Raw genomic sequence first — 20,206 nt, 5'->3', positions numbered from 1 at the left:
GGGACATTGGCAAGGCAGGCATTTACTGTCCATCTGTAATTCTCCTGCAGAAGATGATGAGCTGCTTTCTTGAACTGCTGCAGTCCTTGGGATAAAGGCACATCTATCTTGAGAAATTTCCAGGATTTTGACCCAGTGACCGTGAAGGAAAACTGATATAATTCCAAATTAGGTTGGTGTGAGATTGGAGGGGAACCTGTGAGCCGTCAGGTTTCCGTACATTTACTGCCTTTGTCCTTCTAGATGGTCAAGGCCACTGGTTTGGAAGTTACTATGGAAGGGACTTTGGTGAGTTGCTGCAGTGTATTTTGCTGCCACATGCAAAGGGAATAAATGGGATGCTGATCAAACTGGCTGCTTCATTTTGTATGGTGTCAGGCCTCTTGGTTGTCTCGGAGGTACACCCATCTAAGCAAGTGGAGGCTGTTCCAAAACACTGTTGTCTTGTGCTTATAGATGGTGCACAGGCACTGGGGACACAGGTGGTGAGTTACTCAATGCAGAGTTCAAAGCCTCTGAACTGTTCTTGTAACCAGTGTTTGTATGACTGGTCCAGTTCAGTTTATGGTCAATGCTAACCCACAGGGTGTTGATAGTGGGGGTTCAGCAACAGTAATGCCATTGAATGTCAAGAGATGAGGAGTACACTATCTCTTGGTTATTTCCTGGCTTTTGCGTGGTGCAAATATTATTTGCCACTTTGCAACTCCAGCCTAGGTGTTGTCCAGGTCTTACTGCATTTGAACATAGGCTGCTTCAGTATCTGAGGAGTCGTAAATGGTGCTGAACATGATTGATGATTGTACAATCATTCTCATGTCTAACCTTATGATGGAGGGGAGGTCATTGATGAAGCAATTGAAGATGATGGGCCTTGGATGCTACGCTGTGGAACTCCTGCTGAGCCGAGATGATTGACCTCCAACAATCTCACCACAACTCAAGTGAAAGAGTGAGGAGCCCATCCAAGTTCTGTTGACTGTTATGGCTCTGGCAGACCCAGACCCAGACCCAGACCCAGACCCAGAAGGACACTCACTACCAGTTATGCAATCAGGGTGCAAAGCATCAGTGGTGAGGTAAGAGGGGAATGAGGCAGCTCAAACATATTCCAAATACTCCCTTCATTTTGAGATAGGGAGCTGTAGGCACCCATAGCGAGGAGGAGGAGTGTCAGCCAGACACCTTGGGAGCTTCATCTCCGTATACTCCAGAGACCAAAAGACATAGGAGTAGAAATAGGACATTCAACCCACTGAGTCTGCTCAGCCATTCACTGAAATCATTGATAATCTGAAAATCCTCAACTTCGCCTTTTCCCCATGACCCTTGATTCTCTTAGTGATTAAAATTCTGTTTAACTCAGCCTTGAATATTTAATGAAACAGCTTCAACAGTCCACTGCGGTAAAGAATTCCACAGATTTACAACTCTCCGTGACAAAATTCCTCTTCAACTCTTCTTAAATGTGTGAACCCATACTCTGAGATTTGCACTCTGGTTCTCAATTCTCCCACAAGGGGAAGCAGCCTTTCTGAATGGACCCTGTCAAGGCCCCTAATAATCTCATACATTTCAATAAGGTCACCCCTCATTCTTCTATATTCCAACATGTACAGGCCCAATCTACTCAGCTTCTCTTCACAGGACAGTCCTTCTATACCCAGTGTGACGATGCAGTCACTTTAGAAAGGTTATTTTTTCCTTTTTGTTTGAAGAGAGGTCGTAAAGGCAGAAGTGACGATGAGGCTAGTTAACAAGCAATAACCTCTAGCCAGCTGGTTTCCAAACAAACAACCCATAAAAGAAAACATTCATAGGCAGCTCAATCACCTTAAAATTGGTTTGCTAAAAATCTGTTATTAGTCTATTTGGCATGTCAGACCATTGCCTGAGCTTCTTCCTGCCTGTGAATAATCTCTGCCCTATTTCAGGATCCTTACTTTCCCCTTAAATGGAAGAGACCTCTTATTCCTGCATCTGTACCCCTACCAAGACACTGCTCTTCAATGTCTTCAGTGAGGATTTTGTGGGTGTAGCATACCATGATGATACAGAACACTCTCTCTGATGTAAAGCCTGAGTGCTTTACAGCAGTCTTTTTGTTGCTTTGTAGGTGTATGTGCATCATTGTACCTCTCCTTGGCATTAGTCCAAGGATTCCTTACTGGCGTCCTCAGCCAGATATTGAGGGGGTATCCTTTGCCTCCTCGCAACCAGCCTTTAATGTGGTGAGGAGCATAAAAAAAAACTTCAATCACCTAAGACGCATTCTGCATTGTACATCGGTCAATTGAAGATGGTTTCTGACCAGTGCTCATTGTCAACATGATCACTGTTGCCTTGAATATTACACCTCTGGAGTTATTTTTAATCAAACTGCTCTGAGATCTTTTGACACACCTCTGGAACATCACTGAAAAGACTGATCTGTAACACTAGCTATCTGTTTCAAGCGATCAGGATTCTTTTAAAGGGTTCCAGTAAAAGAGCAGCTTAATTAAGAACCAGCTGAAACTGCTTCCTCATTAAGTGACTCAAGTAGACCTTATGTAATGGGAGCATAAAGAATTAGCTAATAAGTGTCTCTTCAAAAGAATGCTGGAGTTCCCCTTCAAACACTCCATGTTGATTTCGTTCCCCTCCCTCTCCTTACCTTTCCCTCATGTTTAATGGTCTGCATTGCCCTTAACGTACTTTGCATGTAAATTAATCAATTGGAGAAAACCAGTGATTTACTAGTGGTGCTTTCAGGTGAAAAAATGCTACAGGTGATTTGGTGATGGGGGGAACAAATGTTCAGTTGTGTGTAAGATCACGACTGGATATATAAAAAATGAAGATGTGTGCTGGCGATAGGACTGTTGTGCTACAGTGGTAATGTCCTTACCTCTGGACCAGAAGGCCCATGATTTGAGTTCCACTTGCTCCAAAGGTGTGAAAAACACATTTGAACAGGTTGATAAATATAACTAATAACTAGAGTGCAAGCGTGGGGGGGTTGTTGTGATGCAGTGATATTGTTCCTACCTTTGGGCTGAAAGGCTTGGGTTCAAGTTCCACCTGCTCTCGAAATGTGGAACAATATGTCTGAGAAGGTTGCTTACAAAACATTATAGAAACATCAGAACAGAGGACTTAGGATGGAGTAGGATTAGTCCATTCACCCCTTGGAGCCTGTTCTGCCATTCAGTAAGATCATAACCATATCCAGTGGGTGTAATTTTTAAAAAGGGGCTCTCCTGGAGCAGGAGTAAAATAACATCTAGAATACGGTGACCATAACTTGGTATATTTTAGTATTCAGTTTGAGAGTGAGAAGCTTGGGTTAGAAAAAAACTGTGCTAAAATTACATAAGGATAATTGTAAAGGAATAAGGGTAGACTGGGAATTTTTTTTAGTAGAAAAGACAGTTGATCAACATGGCAGACATTGGGTGGCACGGTGGCTCAGTGGTTAGCACTGCTGCTTCACAGCACTAGGGTCCCAGGTTCGATTCCAGCCTTGGGTGACTGTCTGTCTGTGTGGAGTTTGCACGTTCTCCCTGTGTCTGTGTTTCCTCCAGGTGCTCTGGTTTCCTCCCACAGTCCAAAGATGTGCAGGTCAGGTGAATTGGCCATGATAAATTGCCCATAGTGCTAGATGCATTAGTCAGAGGGAAATGGGTCTGGGTGGGTTACTGTTCGGAGGGTCGGTGTGGACAGGGTGTGTAGGGAATCTAATCTTTTAAAAAAAAGATATTTCTTGACTCACAATAAAGGTATATCCCAGGGATTAAGAAGGGTTCTAGGAAAGGGGATAAACCAACCATGGTTATCCAGGGAAGTTAAGGATAGTATCAAATTGAAAGAAAAAGATACAATATAGCAAAGAATTGTGGTTAGCCAGAGGATTGGGAAAGTTTTAAAAAAGCCAACAAAGATAACCAAAACTATAATAAAGACAGAGAAAATTAAACTTTGAGATTAAGCTAGCAAGTAATATAAAAACAGTCAGCAAATGCTCCTTTAAATAAATAAAAAGGAAGAGATGCCAAAAGGAATTATAGACCCTTTGAGAATGAGGCTGGGAAATAGTAACGGGGAACCAGGAAATGGCAGAAGAGTTGAATCAATACTTAGCATTGGTCTTCAAAGGAGTCGACACTAATAACATTCCATAAATACTATATAATTAAGGGGCAAGGATGGAGGACAAATATGTAATGCCAAAGAAAAGATGTACCACGGAAACTAATGGGCCTAAAGGCCAATAGATCCATTGTACCTGATAGGTTGTTTCCTAGCATCCTAAAGGAAGTAGCTACAGAGATGGTGGATGCACTGGTAGTAAACTTCCAACTCCCAAAGGACTGAAAAAAACTGTCAATGTAACGCCCTTATTCAAAATGTGAGCCAAAGAAAACAAGTAACTATGGGCCAGATGGTTAAAATCTATCATTGGGAAATTTTTAGAATCGATTATAAAGGATAACAGAGCATTTAGAAATACATAATAATAATCATGCAGTCAGAGGTATGGCTGATAAATATATTAGAATTCTTTTGAGAAGGTAACAAGAAGGAGAGACAAGGGATTACCAGGAGATGTAATATATCTGGATTTCCAAAAGGTGTTTGATAAGGTACCCCATGTAAGGCTACTTACTAAGATAAGAGCCCATGGTGTTGTGGGTAGTATATTGGCATGATAGAGGATTAGCTAAAAGTAATAGAATACGGAGATAGGATAAGGGGTCTACTTTCAGAATTGGAACTTGTAATTAGTGGAGTGCCACAGGGATCAGTGCTGTGGCCACAATTATGTATAACATGTATTAATGGCTTGTATTAAGGAAGTGAATGTATGATTGCCTAGTTTGTGGCTGGCACAAAAATGGGTGGGACATCAACTGGTGAGGATGGCACAAAGTCTAAAAAGAGATATAGGCAGGTTCAGAGAGTAGGTAAAATCTTAGCAGATGGTACATAATTTGTGAAAATGTGAGGTTATGCACTTTGCCAGGAAGAATAAAAGAGCTGAATATTTTATAAATAGAAAAAAAACTACAGAAAGTTGGTGCACAGGGGATCTGGAGGTCTTCGTGCATAAACCACAAAAATCTAACATCCAAACTCGGCAGGTAACAGGGAAGGCAAATTGAATGTTGACCTTTATTTCCAATGAATTGAAGTATAAAAGTCATGAGGTTTTGCTAAAATTATACAAGGCACTAGCCAGACTACAACTGGAATACTGTGAACAGTATTGGTCCTATTACCTAAGGAAAGGTAGACTGGCACTGCAGCAGTGCAGAGAAGGTTCATTAGGTTACTTCCAGGTATGAAAGGATTTTTACCCATTTAAAACTGAGATGAAGAGGAATTTGTACTGAGGGGAGTGAGTCTGTGGAATTCCTAACCACGGAGGGCTGTCATGGATGGGCTATTAAATATATTCAAGGCTGAGATTGACAAATCCTTAATCAGTAAGGGAATCAAGGGTTATGGGCAAATGGCAAGAAATTGGATTTGAGAATGATCAGATCAGCTATGGTCTTCTTAAATGACAAAGCAGTCTCAATGGACTGAATGGCCTACGTCTTATGGTCTTATCTGTCATTATTCTCAGGTTTGCTCTGCAAGCTTGCTTCATGATAGTAATGTTCCCCACCTGGCCTTCTCCCTAAACAGCATGCACATCATGGTAAGATCTATCCTGAGGACTCTTTGTGATCAAACGTTCAGATGCATAGAGACAGCGTGCATCAGCTGGGATCCTTAAAGCATGTCAGTGCATCTCCCCGTTCACAAAGAGGTTGCAGCAAAACCATTCTAATCTTACCTTGGCATGATAGAGCTGTCAGCAAACCCTACTGGCCCCATCCCTCTTTATCTCCACCCTTATCCTTGTCATGGCTGCATCCCTTGTGCCAGTTGGCCTGTACCAGTGGGGCACCTTACAGATTCAATGCTGCATCCAAAATCATGAGATGGTAATGAGCTTACAACGTACTGTGAGGGCTCTTCCAATGCAGTGGTAGTCTCCCTACCTCTGAGCCAGGAGACCCAGGTTCAAGTCCCCACCTGCTCCAAAGGTATTTAATATCATCTCTGAAAAGGTTGATTAGAAAATATCTACAATGCACTGTGGCTCTATGATTTCATGGGATCTCTCTTAACATGAAACTATGCGTTCTGAGGATATGTTGTATATTTGTGAATTGAACTCAGCTGAGCAGGATTCTTCAACCACTGGACTCCAGATTCATTTGATGTCCCTTCAGTCAGCTACAAAACCTAACTCCACTCCAAAAACTCCTCCTCTGACTTTTGTAGGTCTGAAAGTGATTTTAGACACATACTTCAAATCAGGGAGATTTATTTTTATCATTAGAATTAATATGTTCAGCTCTCCTCTTGTCACATACCAAGGTTTTCTCATTCTTTATTTCCCTGAATGCCTTATAACTCCTGTTGCCCATCATCTTGGAACCTTGTCTTGATTCTGCCAATTCCACCAATTTTTCAATTTCCCTGAATTCATAATGATCCAAGTTCTAATGCCCAACCTGGCCCTCTATCCTCCCATCATTAAGGCCATCTGCACCATCAAAATCCACGACTGCCCCAGCTCCTCTTAAGACCATACCTTCCCCAACATTGACTCATTAACTTCCACTTTGCCAGACCCAATTCCCCATATGACTGTGAATGTACCATCTGCTATCCAATACTGTGAGACACCTCCCTGTGACTCTCTCTTTCTAGCCATGGCCCAAATGCCTCCGGGCAGGTCAGAAACTGTTATGAGGTCTACTCTTCCTGGAAAGATAGTTCCCCGTCCAATGACAGCCAATGATCCACCATCCCCTTTGCCATTTGAGATTTGATATGACCCTCAGCCAAAGACAGCCTCATCTCCTTTGCTTTTGGGCTTGAAACTAGCACAGAGACGTAACCAGTCTCCTCTCCTCCTTTGAGGCTTTGACTGCACTTGGAGACATTGTAGTGTATCACAACATTGCAATCATTTAAAGTTAAAATTAATACAACACCAGGTTATAGTCCAACAGGTTTATTTGGAAGTACTAGCTTTCGGAGCACTGCTCCTTCACCACCTGAAGGATGAAGCAGCAAGTACTTACCCTGTAATCTAGGAAGAAGTGAAAGGTTACTTATTATACTTCGGGTATTTGAAGAGATGGTTTTTTCAACTGGGTAGAACTTATTTGGGAAAGGGTATTTAAATCCAGCGAATTGTATTAGCATTTTATTAAAAACACATGCAGGTAAGGTTCTTGACACCTGCACAGTCAACCCTCCTTTTGAGGTCAATGAACTTAACTGCATAACTTGATCCCACCAGTGAGAACCTAAATGTCTGACGCTCACTCGACTAAATTCACCTGCCTGCCATTCTCCTTACCTGCTCTATGACTCTCAAAATTCCACCCTAGGTATTGCTTTGCAAGCTGTAAGGTTCCTAATATCAGCCGAACAACAAGCAACGTAGCTGGTAATCAACAATGTTTATGACAAACAATTGGACAGGGTTAAGTGAGAGGCATTTTATGGATGAAGAGATATCATTCCAGTTCAGTTGACTGGTTCTAAAGTTCAGAAAATACTATACATTACACGTGCATATACTACTTAATAGTATTCTCTGTTTAAAAAAAGCTACACATACCCTGTTCAGGGTTTGTGTAAAGATTTGTAGCTTGGGTACCCGTTCCAGTTGTTGTAGGTATGTTCACTGAGCTGGGAAGTTGGTTTGCAGATGTTTTGTCCCCTGCCTAGGTGACATCCTCAGTACTGTGGAACCTCCTGTGAAGTGCTGCTGTACTCTATCGGTTGGAATTTATTTGGTTTCATTCTCACTGCTTCTGGTTGCCGGTTCCAGTTGTTTGTTGCAGTGGTCGGTATGTTGGGTCTAGGTCAACATGATTATTGATGGAGTCCGTGGATGAGTGCTAGCCTTCTAGAAATTCTCTGGCTGTCCTCTGTTTGGCTTGTTCTATTATGGTTGTGTTGCCCGGTCAAATTTGCGGTCCTTGTTGTCTGTGTGTGTGTGTATAGCTACTAGGGACGGCCAGATATATGAACAGATCAATGGGACACATATGGGCTCACCCATCTCTGGGATCATAGCAGGAGCAGTGCTGCAAAGACTAGAACAAACAGCCCTCCCACAAATCCAACCCAAACTCTGAATGAGATATGTGGATGACACTTTTTGAAATTATTAAAAGAATTGAAATCAAGAGCACACACCAGATTATCAACGTCATGCTCATGGGTCAAATTTATGAGGAGGAAGTTAACAACCAACTCCCATTCCTAGATGTGATGGTAGAAAGAACACAAAATAGTGTACAGAAAGGCCACACACACGGACCAGATCCTGAATTATAACAACAACCAACCAAACACACACAAGAGAAGCTGCATTAGGACCCTGCTCAAAAGGGCTACAACACACTGCAGCACTCCTGACCTGTGAAGAGAGGAAGAAGAACACCTTTATAAAGTCTTTGCCAAGAGTGATATCCCCTCAACTTCAGCCGCAGATGCTTGGCAAACAAACAACGTGACAAGGACCTGCCACGATCCAACACCCCAACCATGCTCCCTTATACAAAAGACATCTCAGAACTGACAGCCAAACCTCTCTGCCCATTTGGATTCATGACAGCCCATAAATCGACAGCCACTGCTCAGACAACAACTCACTAGAACAGAAGACCCTCTCCTCATCATGTGCAGGTCAAATGTGGTGTACAAGATTTCATGCAGGGATGCACAAAACACTATATAGGACAAAAAGGCAGACAACTAGCGATCCACATTCATGAACACCAACTAACCACTGAACGCCATGACCAACTATCCTTAGCAGCTATACACACAGATGACAAGGAGCACAAATTTGACTCCATCAATAAACATGTTGACCTGGACCCACTACGCCAGTTACTGAAACAAGCAACTGGAAGCAGCAGAAAAGAAACCAAATACATTTCAGAAGACATAGTACAGCAAATTCACAGGAGGCTCCACAGCACTGACTATGTCACCTAGACAGGGGATGAAACGTCTGCAAACCAACTTCCCAGCTCAGTGAACATACCTGCAACAACTATCTCCAGTTCCCTCTCTCATAAATTTTTAGGCAATTGAATAACCACCACATTGAGAGAAGAAGCATAATCTAAACTGTTCTCCTTCTGTCTGAGCACCAGTTCATGCCTCATTGTCATACAGTGTGATCTACTTTAAATAGGTTCAATTTATTGTCTTTAATCTTTAACACCTCTAAGATTGTGCTGTTATTTTTAATAATATGTAACAATATATAAAATCCAACTACAATCCTACCTTAAAGACACTAGGAACTTGAAGCTTAGGTGATGGAATTCCCAGGGCATAGTCAATAAGAACCATGGACAAGATAGTCAGGAAAACTGCAAAATCACTTATCATTGATCGTACCTGCCAGGAAAATTAATGGAACAGGGTAATGCCTCTGTTAGAAAAATAAATGCAAAAGTGTGATGTGTTCGTTCACTGAGAACACCAACTGTCATTCCTAGCTTTTTGTGAAATAAAGAATGTACGAAGGAAGGATGTAGAGGGTTGGAGACTAAATGTAACTGGATCCAAAAGAACAAATATTTTATACTAATAGGTTCAACTCCCGAGATAGGGATCATCTATATTGAACAAAACCTTCTGATACACGTCAGCAGCACCAGCAGGAGCAGATTGCTACATACCCTCATACAGCTGAACATTAAAGCTGGAAAACTAGATCAAAGTTTAAAGCTGTATTTCCTACAAATGCAAACCTGCAAAATATTAGGAAAACATTTTTTTTCAAAGAACAAAGCTGGAGAAATAGATTGCACATACCTTTGTTGGAAAATAGTGACTTGTTTTAAATTGTTTGAGGAATCCTGACAGGGCAAATGTAGAAAAGAATAGTATAACAGACCAGAAGAGGACATCTGGGGTGTACGGCCCGTGGTGACCACATGAAGGACCAACAAATTCACCTTGAAATGTCCTACAGTCCTGGATGTGAAAAGCAGCAAACAGATCATATTAAAAAATTTGCATTGTACTAGCTTTCTGGAGAGCCATGGTAATAGGCTTCTTCAGTGGATAGTATCCTCTGTATACCATTCGATCAATCTCTATTATGTCATCATGCAACGGGGAAAAAGGACCAAATTGGGACAACCATCCTTTAAGACATTTTGTCACATGCTGAAACCACTGTCAGAGGTATACCTGCACAATTGTTACCCATCTCACTGATCAACCAGCCAGATATGACGCTGACCAGCAATTTATTTTTCCTAATACGAGGGATTTAAATCATTGAGTTTTGCACACTGCCACATCAAATGTTCAGTTAACAGTTTGTGTAGATTGAGTTGAACTCATTTAAAAATATAAAAATATTGATATGTTCTAGATACATATGAACTAGATAAGCTATGAGCAGAAGTTGGCCATTCAGCCCATCAAGTCCACTCTGCCATTCAATGAGATCACGGCTGATCTGATGATCTCAACTCCACATTCCTGCCTTTTCCCCACGTGCCTTGATTCCTTCACTGATAATCTGTCCATCTCACTCTTAAATATATTTAATGACCCAGCCTCTACAGCCCTCTCAGGTAAAGAATTTCACAGATTCATTATCCTCAGAAAAGAAATTCCTTCTCATCTCTGTCTTAAATGTACATATTCCAAATATATTTGGATTACTTCATAAAGTAATTTCAAAGCTTATTCATTGGTATTTCATTCAGAGATGCAAAGAAAACAGCCACAGAATAAAACAGATTATATTTAACGTGTCCTGGATTTCTGGCCCACAGGATTTAGTATAATCTCAAACATTGATTTGCTTGGTCTACTGCTTGCTTACTAGATTGTCTTTGATTCTTACACCGTAGGGGGAAAAATATTGAGCCTGCATAAGCTGTTCTACTCAAGAGATATGATAACTCGAGCTTAGCAAACAGCCATGATCTCTGACTCCTTCCTTCCCTTCCTCGACATCTCTGTTTCTATTTCTGGGGATAGGCTGGCCACACACTCCCACAGTTACCATGCCTGTACAGCCTCACACCCTGCTTCCTGTAAAGACGCTATTCCATTCTCCCAGTTCCTCCATCTCCATCGCATCTTTTCTGATGATGCCAACTTTGATAAGGGGGACTCTGAAATGTCCACCTTCTTCTGCAACCAAGGGTTCCCCAGTACTGTAATTGACAAGTCCCTCAGCCTGGTCTGACCCATCTCCCACACTTCGGCCCTCATTCCCTCTCTTTCTTCCCACAACAGCAATAGAGACCCCTTGTCCTCACTTACCACCCCACCAAGATCCACATCCAGAGGATCAGTAGCTGCAATTTCTGCTACCTCCAACAGGAGGCCACCACCAGACACACATTCCCCACCCCTCCCTTGTCAACCTTCCGCAGGGATTGGTCCCTCTCGGACAACCTGGTCCACTCTTCCTTCATCCCCCACAGCCCTACAGTACCTTCCCCTTTAATTGCAAAAGGTGTAACACCTGCCTGTTTACTTCTTCCCTCCTCACTAACCAAGGTCCCAAACACACTTTCCAGGTGAAACAGCACTTTACATGTACTTCACTCAATCTAGTCTACTGCATTTGTCGCTGACTACGTAGTCTCTACTACATTGGGGAAATAAAGCCCACACCTACGTCTGTCTGCAAAAATGACCCTGACCTTTCAGTTGCTTACCATTTCAACACACCATGTTTCCTGGCCAATATCTCTGTATAGGCTTGCTGAGTGCTCCACTGAAACTCAGCACAATCTGGAAGAATAGTGCCTCATTCTCTGCTTGGGAACCTACAGCCTTCTAGACTATATATTAAGTTCACCAATTCTAAGGTTTGAGCACTTTCCTCCTGCTTTCCGCCACCCCCACACACTAGGCCTTGTCATCACATGGGCTGCTACCACACATAACCTAACGTCAGCTAAGTAGTCCTGTCAGCAGCTATTCAATGCCCCAAACTGATCCTTAACTGCTCCTTTGTCTGTCCAACTGTTTTCCCTCTGTTTGGGCTCAATCATCACCTCTTGTTTACTCTCCCTGCTACCCCACCCTACCTTCTGCAAATAAAAACATATCCTTTGGACGGAATTTCACATTGGCCCCAAGGTCCCGTACTTCCCGCGGGAGCCTGTGCCCCACAATCTGAGCTGCCTCCAGAATTTTAATTTCATTCCATTCCAGGGGGTAAAAAGGAGGGCCCTGTATCGACTGCTGCTGCACACCATCCACCTCTTCTCCCTCAACCACTGTCTGGACACACCTTGGCGTGCCCATTTGCCACCGGGCAGTGGGGATCCCCAGTGGAGGGCTCTCTACGCGGGAGTCCTCCCCCTTTCTCTCGGGGATCTGGGGTGGAGGGTGCTGCACGCAGCAATCCCCTGCAACCACAGATTGCGGTGGTTCACGGACTCCCAGCCCAACTGCTTGTTCCGTGGAGTCCGTGGACCATGTATATATTGGGTGCGGACGTTTGCACTCCCTTTTTGATTTTCTCAAAAACCACCTCCTCTGCTTTTTGGTTGCACTTCAGTTCCACTCTCCTGATCTTTGGGCACCCGGTACGGAGGAGGGAGGGCAGGTCTGAAGACCTCCTCGTGGGTCTGCTCCTGGGCCTGGCCAAACTGGCCATCAACAGGTCCAGGCAGCGGGCCGTGGAGGGGGTCGTTAGGGCCGACTGCCTGCCCCTCTTCCACGGTTACGTTAGAGCCCGGGTGTCCTTTGGAGAAGGAGCACGCGGTGTCCACCAACACCCTGGAGTTGTTCAGGGAGAGGTGGGCACTGCAGGGAGTGGAGTGCATTATTTCCCCGTCCAACTCTATTTTGATTTAGTCCCTGCCCTCCCCTTCACTGTTTTGATCACACAGCATTGCCCTTTTGTGAAGGGCAGTGCTTGTCACTGGCCACTCAGGTGTTTTCCTATCTTCCTGGTGGTGGAAATTGAATAAAGATTTGTACACCTTGTGTCTCTCACTGTGTCTCACACCTGCACACACACACCATGGGTGCTGGGGAAAAAATAAGCACTACCGCAGTTAGGCGGTAGTGGGGGGTGGAACAAATAAAAACAAAACAGGAGTGTGATCACACACCATTAAAAAGAAAAAAAACGTATCCTTTTCCTTGCTACCATCAGTTCTGAAGAAGGGTCTTTTGGATCTGAAATGATAACTCTGATCTCTTTGCATAATGCTGCCAGACCTGCTGAGATTTTCCAGCAACTTCTGTTTATGTTACACAGATGTTAGTTTGGCTTGAATGTTTGGAGATAATATATTGGGTGAGAACCTAACTCATACTAGAAAGGGACTTCAAGTAAAAGTCCCACACAAATCCTGAGGCATGTCAGAATGGAAGAGTATGGTGCTGGAAAAGAACAGCATCCGAGGAACAGGAGAATTGACGTTTTAAGCATAAGCTTTTCATCAGGAGTGAGGGGGGCGGGCCAAGGGGGCTGAGAGATAAATGAGAGGGGAGGATGGGCTGGGGTGTGGGTGGGGGGGGGGGGAGAAGATAGCTGGGAAGGCAGGTGGATGAAGGTGGGGGTAAAGGTGATAGGTTGGAGAGGAGGGTGGAATGGATAGATGGGAAGGAAGATGGGCAGGTAGGACAGTTGAAGAGGGTGGTGCTGAGTTGGAAGGTTGGATCTGGGATAAGGTGGGGGGGGGGGAACTGAGGAAATTGGTGAAATCCACATTGATGCCCTGGGGTTGGGGGATCCCAAGGCGGAAGATGAGGCATTCTTCCTCCAGGTGTCGGGTGGCTAGAGTTTGACGGTGGAGGATGCCCAGGATTTGCATGGCCTTGGCGGAGTGGGGGTGGGGAGAGTTGAAATGTTTGGCCACAGGGCGGTGGGATTGCTTTGTGTGTGTCTCAGATGTTCTCTGAAACATTCTGCAAGTTTGCATCTGTATCCTCTATGTAGAGGAGACCACATTGAGAGCTACAGACACAGTAGATGACGTGTGTGGAAGTGCAGGTAAATCTCTGGATGTGGAAGGATCCTTTGGGGCCTTGGACGGAGGTGTGGGAGGAGGTGTGGGTGGAGGTTTTGCATTTCTTGCGATGGCAGGGGAAGGTGCCAGAGTGGAGGGTGGATTGGTGGAGGTCGTGGACCTAACAAGGGAGTCACGGAGGGAATGGTCTCTCCGGAATGCAGGTAGGGAAATATATCACTGGTGATTGGGTCTGTTTGTAGGTGGCAGAAATGGTGGAGAATGATGTATTGTATCCAGAGGCTAGTGGGGTGGAAGGTGAGGACCAGAAGGTTCTGTTCTTGTTGCAATTGGAGAGGTTGAGTTCAAGGTGGAGGTGCAGGGAGTGGAGGAGTTATGCGGGAGGGCATTGTCGACCACGTGGGAGGGGAAATTGCCGTCTTTGAAGAAGAATTGGTCCTCCTGGGAGCAGATGTAATGGAGGCAGAGGAATTGGGAATAAGAGAGAGTGTTTTTGCAGGGGGCAGGGTGGGAGGAGGTGTTGTCCAGGTAGCTGTGGGAGTCGGTGGGTTTGTAGTAATATCCTTGTTGAGTCGGTCACCAGAACTGGAGATGGAGAGGTCCAGGAAGGGGAGAGAGATGTCACAGATGGTCCAGGTGAACTTGAGGCCGGGGTGGAAGGTGGTTGTGAAGTTCAACCTCCTCACGGGAGAACGAAGTGGTGCCAATACAGTTATTGATGTAGCGGAGGAAAAGGTGGGAAATGTTGCCGGTGTAGCTGCGGAAGATGGACTGTTCCATGTACCCAACGAAGAGGCAGGCATAGCTGGGGCCAATGTAGGTGTCCATAGCTAAACTTTCATCTAGAGGATGTGGGAGGATTGGAAGGAGAAATTGTTGAGGATGAGGACTAATTCAGCCAATCAGTGGAAGTGTGTCAGTGGAAGGGTACTGGTTGGGTCGGCGGGAGAGGAAGAAAGGCAGGGCTTGGTGGATGCATGTGTACAGGGACTGTATGTCTATGGTGAAGATTGGGCGGCACGGTGGCACAGTGATTAGCACTGCTGCCTCACAGCGCCAGAGACCCGGGTTCAATTCCCACCTTAGGCGACTGACTGTGTGGAGTTTGCACATTCTCCCCGTGTCTGCGTGGGTTTCCTCCGGGTGCTCCAGTTTCCTCCCACAGTCCAAAGATGTGCAGGTCAGGTGAATTGGCCATCCTAAATTGCCCGTAGTGCTGGGTAAGGGGTAGATGTAGGGGTATGGGTGGGTTGCGCTTTGGCGGGGCGGTGTGGACTTGTTGGGCCGAAGGGCCTGTTTCCACACTGTAAGTAATCTAATCTAAGTAATAAGTAATCTAATCTAAGATGAGGCATTAGGGCCGGGGAACTGAAAGTCATTGGAGGAGGAAGAGGGCGTGGGTGATGTCCCAAACGTATGTGGGGAGATCCTGGACCAAGGTGGGCAGGACTGTGTCAAGGTATGCAGAGACAAATTTGGTGGGACAGGAGCAGATTGAGACAATGGGTCAACCGGGGAAGTCAGGTTTGTGAATCTTCGGTAGGAGGTAGAACCGGGCGGTGTGGTGTTCTCGGACTATAAAGTTAAGGCTGTGGGTGGGAGGTCCCCAGAGATGATGAGGTTGTGGATGTTCTGAGAGATGATGGTATGGTGATGGGAGGTGAGGTTGTGGTCAAGAGGGCAGTAGCAGGAGGTGCCTGCATGTTGGCACCTGGCTGCAGTGGTGTAAAGGTTGGTGCGCCAAACTGCCACAGCCCTACCCCCCCCCGCCTTGTCAGAGAGTCATAGAGATGTACAGCACGGAAACAGACCCTTCGGTCCAACCTGTCCATGCCAACCAGATATCCCAATCTAGTCCCACCTGCCAGCACCTGGCCCATATCCCTCCAAACCCTTCCTATTCATATATCCATCCAATTGCCTCTTAAATGTTGCAATTGTCCCAGCCTCCACCACATCCTCTGGCAGCTCATTCCATACTCGTACCACCCTCTGTGTGAAAATGTTGCCCCTTACATCCCTTTTATTCCTTTTCCCCCCTCACCCTAAATCTATGCCCTCTAGTTCTGGACTCCCCCACCCCAGGGAAAAGACTTTGTCTATTTATCCTATCCATGCCCCTCACAATTTTATAAACCTCTACAAGGTCATCCCTCAGCCTCCAAGGCTCCAGGGAAGACAACCCCAGCCTGTTCAGCCTCTCCTTCTCGCTCAAATCCTCCAACTCTGGCAACATCCTTTGTAAATCTTTTCTGAATCCTTTCAAGTTTCACAACATATTTCTGATAGTAAGGAGACCAGAATTGCATGCAGTAGTCCAACAGCAGCCTAACCAATGTCCTGTACAGCTGCAACACAACCCCCAACCCCTGTACTCAGTACTCTGACCAATAAAGCAAAGCATACCAAATGCCGCCTTCACTGTCCTATCTACCTGCGACTCCACCTTCAAGGAGCTATGAACCTGCACAAAGGTCTCTTTGTTCAGTAACACTCTCTAGGACCTTACCGTTAAGTGTACAAGTCCTAGGAGAAAGTGAGGACTGCAGATGCTGGAGAGCTTAAAAATGTGTTGCTGGAAAAGCGCAGCAGTCAGGCAGCATCAAAGGAGAAGGAGAATCAACGTTTTGGGCATAAGCCGATTCAGATTCCTGAAGAAGGGCTTATGCCCGAAACGTCGATTCTCCTTCTCCTTTGATGCTGCCTGACTGCTGCGCTTTTCCAGCAACACATTTTTAAACAGTGTACAAGTCCTGCCAAGATTTGCTTTCCCAAAATGCAGCACCTCACATTTATCTGAATTAAACTCCATCTGACACTTCTCAGCCCATTTGCCCAGCTGGTCAAGATCCTATTGTAATCTGAGGTAACCTTCTTCACTGTCCACTACACCTCCAATTTTGGTGTCATCTGCAAACTTACTAACTATACCTCTTATACTCACATCCAAATAATTTATACAAATGATGAAATGTAGTGGACCCAGCACCGATCCTTGTGGCACTCCACTGGTCACAGGCCTCCAGTCTGAAAAGCAACTCCACCACCACCCTCTGTCTTCTACCTTTGAGCCAGTTCTGTATCCAAATGGCTAGTTCCCCCTGTATTCCATGAGATCTAACCTTGCTAACCAGTCTCCCATGGGGAACCTTGTTGAACGCCTTACTGAAGTCCTATAGATCACATCTACTGCTCTACCCTCATCAATCCTCTTTGTTACTTCTTCAAAAAACACAATCAAGTTTGTGAGACATGATTTCCCACGCACAAAGCCATGTTGACTATCCCGAATCAGTCCTTGCCTTTCCAAATACATGTACATCCTGTCCGTCAGGATTCCCTCCAACAACTTGCCCACCACCGATGTCAGGCTCATTGGTCTATGGTTCCCTGGCTTGTCCTCGCCACCCTTCTTAAACAGTAGCACCATGTTAGCCAACCTCCAGTCTTCTGGCACCTCACCTATGACTATCGATGATACAAATATCTCACTAAGAGGCCCAGCTATCACTTCCCTAGCTTCCCCCAGAGTTCTAGGGTATACCTGACCAGGTCCTGTGGATTTATGCACTTTTATGCATTTTAAGATGTTGTCTGCTGGTTTGATGGTGAGATTGGGGTTGGAGCAGAGGGAGTGGAGGGCTGCGTATTGCGAGGGTGAGAGGTTGGAGTGGATGAGCGGGCTGGTCACGTTGAGGCGGTCAATGTCACAATGGCAGTTGGAAATGAAGAAATAGAGGGCAGCTAACAGACCACCATGGGGTGTCCAGGTGAATGGGCTGTGTTGGAGGCAGGAGAAGGGGTCCTCGGAAGGTGGGCAGGAGACCTGATGGAAAAAGTAAGCATAGAAATGGAGGTGGCGAAAGAAAAGTTCAACGTCGCAAATGTGTTGAATTCATTGATCCGGAAGTGTGGGGGTATGAAGGTGAGGCTTTTGCTGAGAACTGATCGTTCACTCTCAGTGAGGGGGAGTTTGGAAGAATAGTGAAAATTTGGCAGGACCTGGGGTGGGGCTGGATCTGGGAGTGGGGGCAGAGACTGTATCTGGAGTGGGTGTGGTTCTGGGATCGTGGGTGATGTCACCAATGGAAGTGACTCTCACCATAGGGGTCAGGGGACAGAAGCGGTTCCTTCGGTGGCATCCACGAGGGAGGAAGTGACGTAATATGTGGCAGTGTTCTGGTGAGTGATGTCGGTGGTGGTAGAATGGCAAATCAAATATGATTAATGTGCATTAGAGTGTTTTAACTATAAGCCAAAATCATGATGAAACAAAGATATTTTTCAGGGAGGAAATGAAATTAAATCTTCAAAAGATTTGAACAATGGTACATAAATTTATAATGAATAAATTTAACTGTAAATTTCAATATAACATGCATGAAATACCAACAGGTGGAAACCTGGAATAAACAAAACAGCGAGAATCAATCAAACAAAAGTTAAAATTAGCGAGGATACACAAAATACATTTTGCTTCATTATTTGCAAGAGCGTTTGATATTTCAAAAAAAGAGAAATCCTGAATTGATTAAAGAAGTGAGATGAAATAAATATGAAAGGAAATCAAAAGATAAATGAATTGAGCTAAAGCACAACAAAATGCTAGGACCTAATGGAATCCTGAAGTAAAGTGGGAAGAAATAACAGAGACCTGAGAATGTATAATTGTGGGTTTTATTGCAGGCCAGAGTACTTGAAGACATGGCCAACCTAATACCCATTTCAAGAGTAGCAAGTCGAAGCTAACCCAGGTATTACCATACAATCTTAAAAAAACAAAACTTTTCTTTTTCTCTTTTCTTGTATGTTTGCTCTGAAAAGGACAGCCCTGGTATATTTTCTGAAGGGTTCTTGTTCAGTGCCAATCTGTATCAACACTTTAGTTTCCTGGGAAACCTGATAAGAAAGCACAATAACCTGATCAGGTTGGATTAGTTCACACTTGACACCCTGTCTGTCTAATCTAACTGGTTCCTATAGAAAGGCTGCAAGAGGACTCTTGTGGTATGGTCGCAGTGTCCTGACCTCTGACCCAGGAGGGGTTCAAGTTTCATCTGCTCCAGAGGTGTGTGCAATAACATCTCTGTTCCAAACTTAGTACACATGAAGCAAAGGAAAATAAAATGGTTGCAATGGCAGAGATCTTGAGGCTTATTCAGCTCATAACTTCCCCAAAATTATTGCAGCAGTGTATAGAGGATGCTGAATGAAGAATTAAAGTTACGTTTTCTGATTTCATTTACAAATTCAACTCAACAAAACACTTTTTGCACAATTATTCATCGTAGTATTCTGTACAGTTTGTATATTTTAGTTTATTTAGTTTTTACAAATATTTTTACATTATCCAAACTTGCTACTACTCAGATTTCATTAAAATGCTTCAAAAGAATACACTTCCTTCCTGTTAATATTGCTTGCACAGATATCAGAATATGTATCGTATAAACACAGTCCTCTGGAGACTTTATTACCAACACAAATGCAAAGCAAGTATTTCCTCTGTAATTAATCGTCTGCTATAATATTGCAGCAATGTAGGAGCAAATTACTGCAGATGCAAACGAAGTCATCTAGGCTCAAAACGTTAGCTGCTCTCTCTCCATGAATGCTGTCTGACCCACTGTGATCTCCAGCATTTGTTGTTTTCAATATGACAGCAATGCCCAGCGTGAAAACCTATTTGAGAATGTGAATCTGGACCCTTGTGCTGCTTACGATAAGAAGTTTGCTATTTTTCTACTGCAGTTGGCATAATTAATAGGCTGTCCACAACCCTCTATTAACCGTAATTCTGAGTCAGATTCATTTCCCAAATAAATAACTAATTGAAAAATCAATTTTTAAAAAAAACTTACACTGACAGTTAGATTTGCCCAAGGAACTGATGATCTTGTAATATTGTGCTTTTCCCAGTACGCTAGAGTTCTGTTGTCAGGATTACGAGGCTCTGTACATATACAGCTAAGGGGAATAGAAACAGAAAATTAAGCTGAAATTCGATGAGCATGTACCTGTTCATTTTGAACCAATTTTTTCTAATGTATTAGCACAGAAGTAATTAAAATGCATTTCACCTGATAAGTGCTTTGTTATTTTAAACAAATGTAGTTGATCTACATACTTCAAATAGTCATCAATTATTTGCCTTAATTACGTCC

At 44.1% G+C, this 20,206-nt stretch overlaps 1 protein-coding gene across 3 annotated transcripts in view; it reads right to left on the bottom strand.

Annotated features, from left to right (window-relative positions):
- The window catches only part of LOC140471127 (electroneutral sodium bicarbonate exchanger 1-like), a 767,860-nt gene that overhangs the window by 72,192 nt on the left and 675,462 nt on the right, over window positions 1-20,206 (bottom strand). For all 3 annotated transcript variants that reach the window (XM_072567015.1, XM_072567017.1, XM_072567016.1), the window contains exons 15-17: window positions 19,904-20,009; window positions 9,895-10,056; window positions 9,361-9,474 (exon numbers count right to left, since the gene is read on the bottom strand). In XM_072567015.1, the coding sequence (XP_072423116.1) occupies window positions 9,361-9,474; window positions 9,895-10,056; window positions 19,904-20,009 (382 nt within the window). The remainder of the gene's footprint in view (window positions 1-9,360; window positions 9,475-9,894; window positions 10,057-19,903; window positions 20,010-20,206) is intronic.

The sequence above is a fragment of the Chiloscyllium punctatum genome, chromosome X (genome assembly GCF_047496795.1).
Source record: "Chiloscyllium punctatum isolate Juve2018m chromosome X, sChiPun1.3, whole genome shotgun sequence".
NCBI classification, from domain to species: domain Eukaryota; kingdom Metazoa; phylum Chordata; class Chondrichthyes; order Orectolobiformes; family Hemiscylliidae; genus Chiloscyllium; species Chiloscyllium punctatum.
Note: the sequence above shows the minus strand (reverse complement) of the source record. Positions and strands in the feature narration are given on the sequence as shown.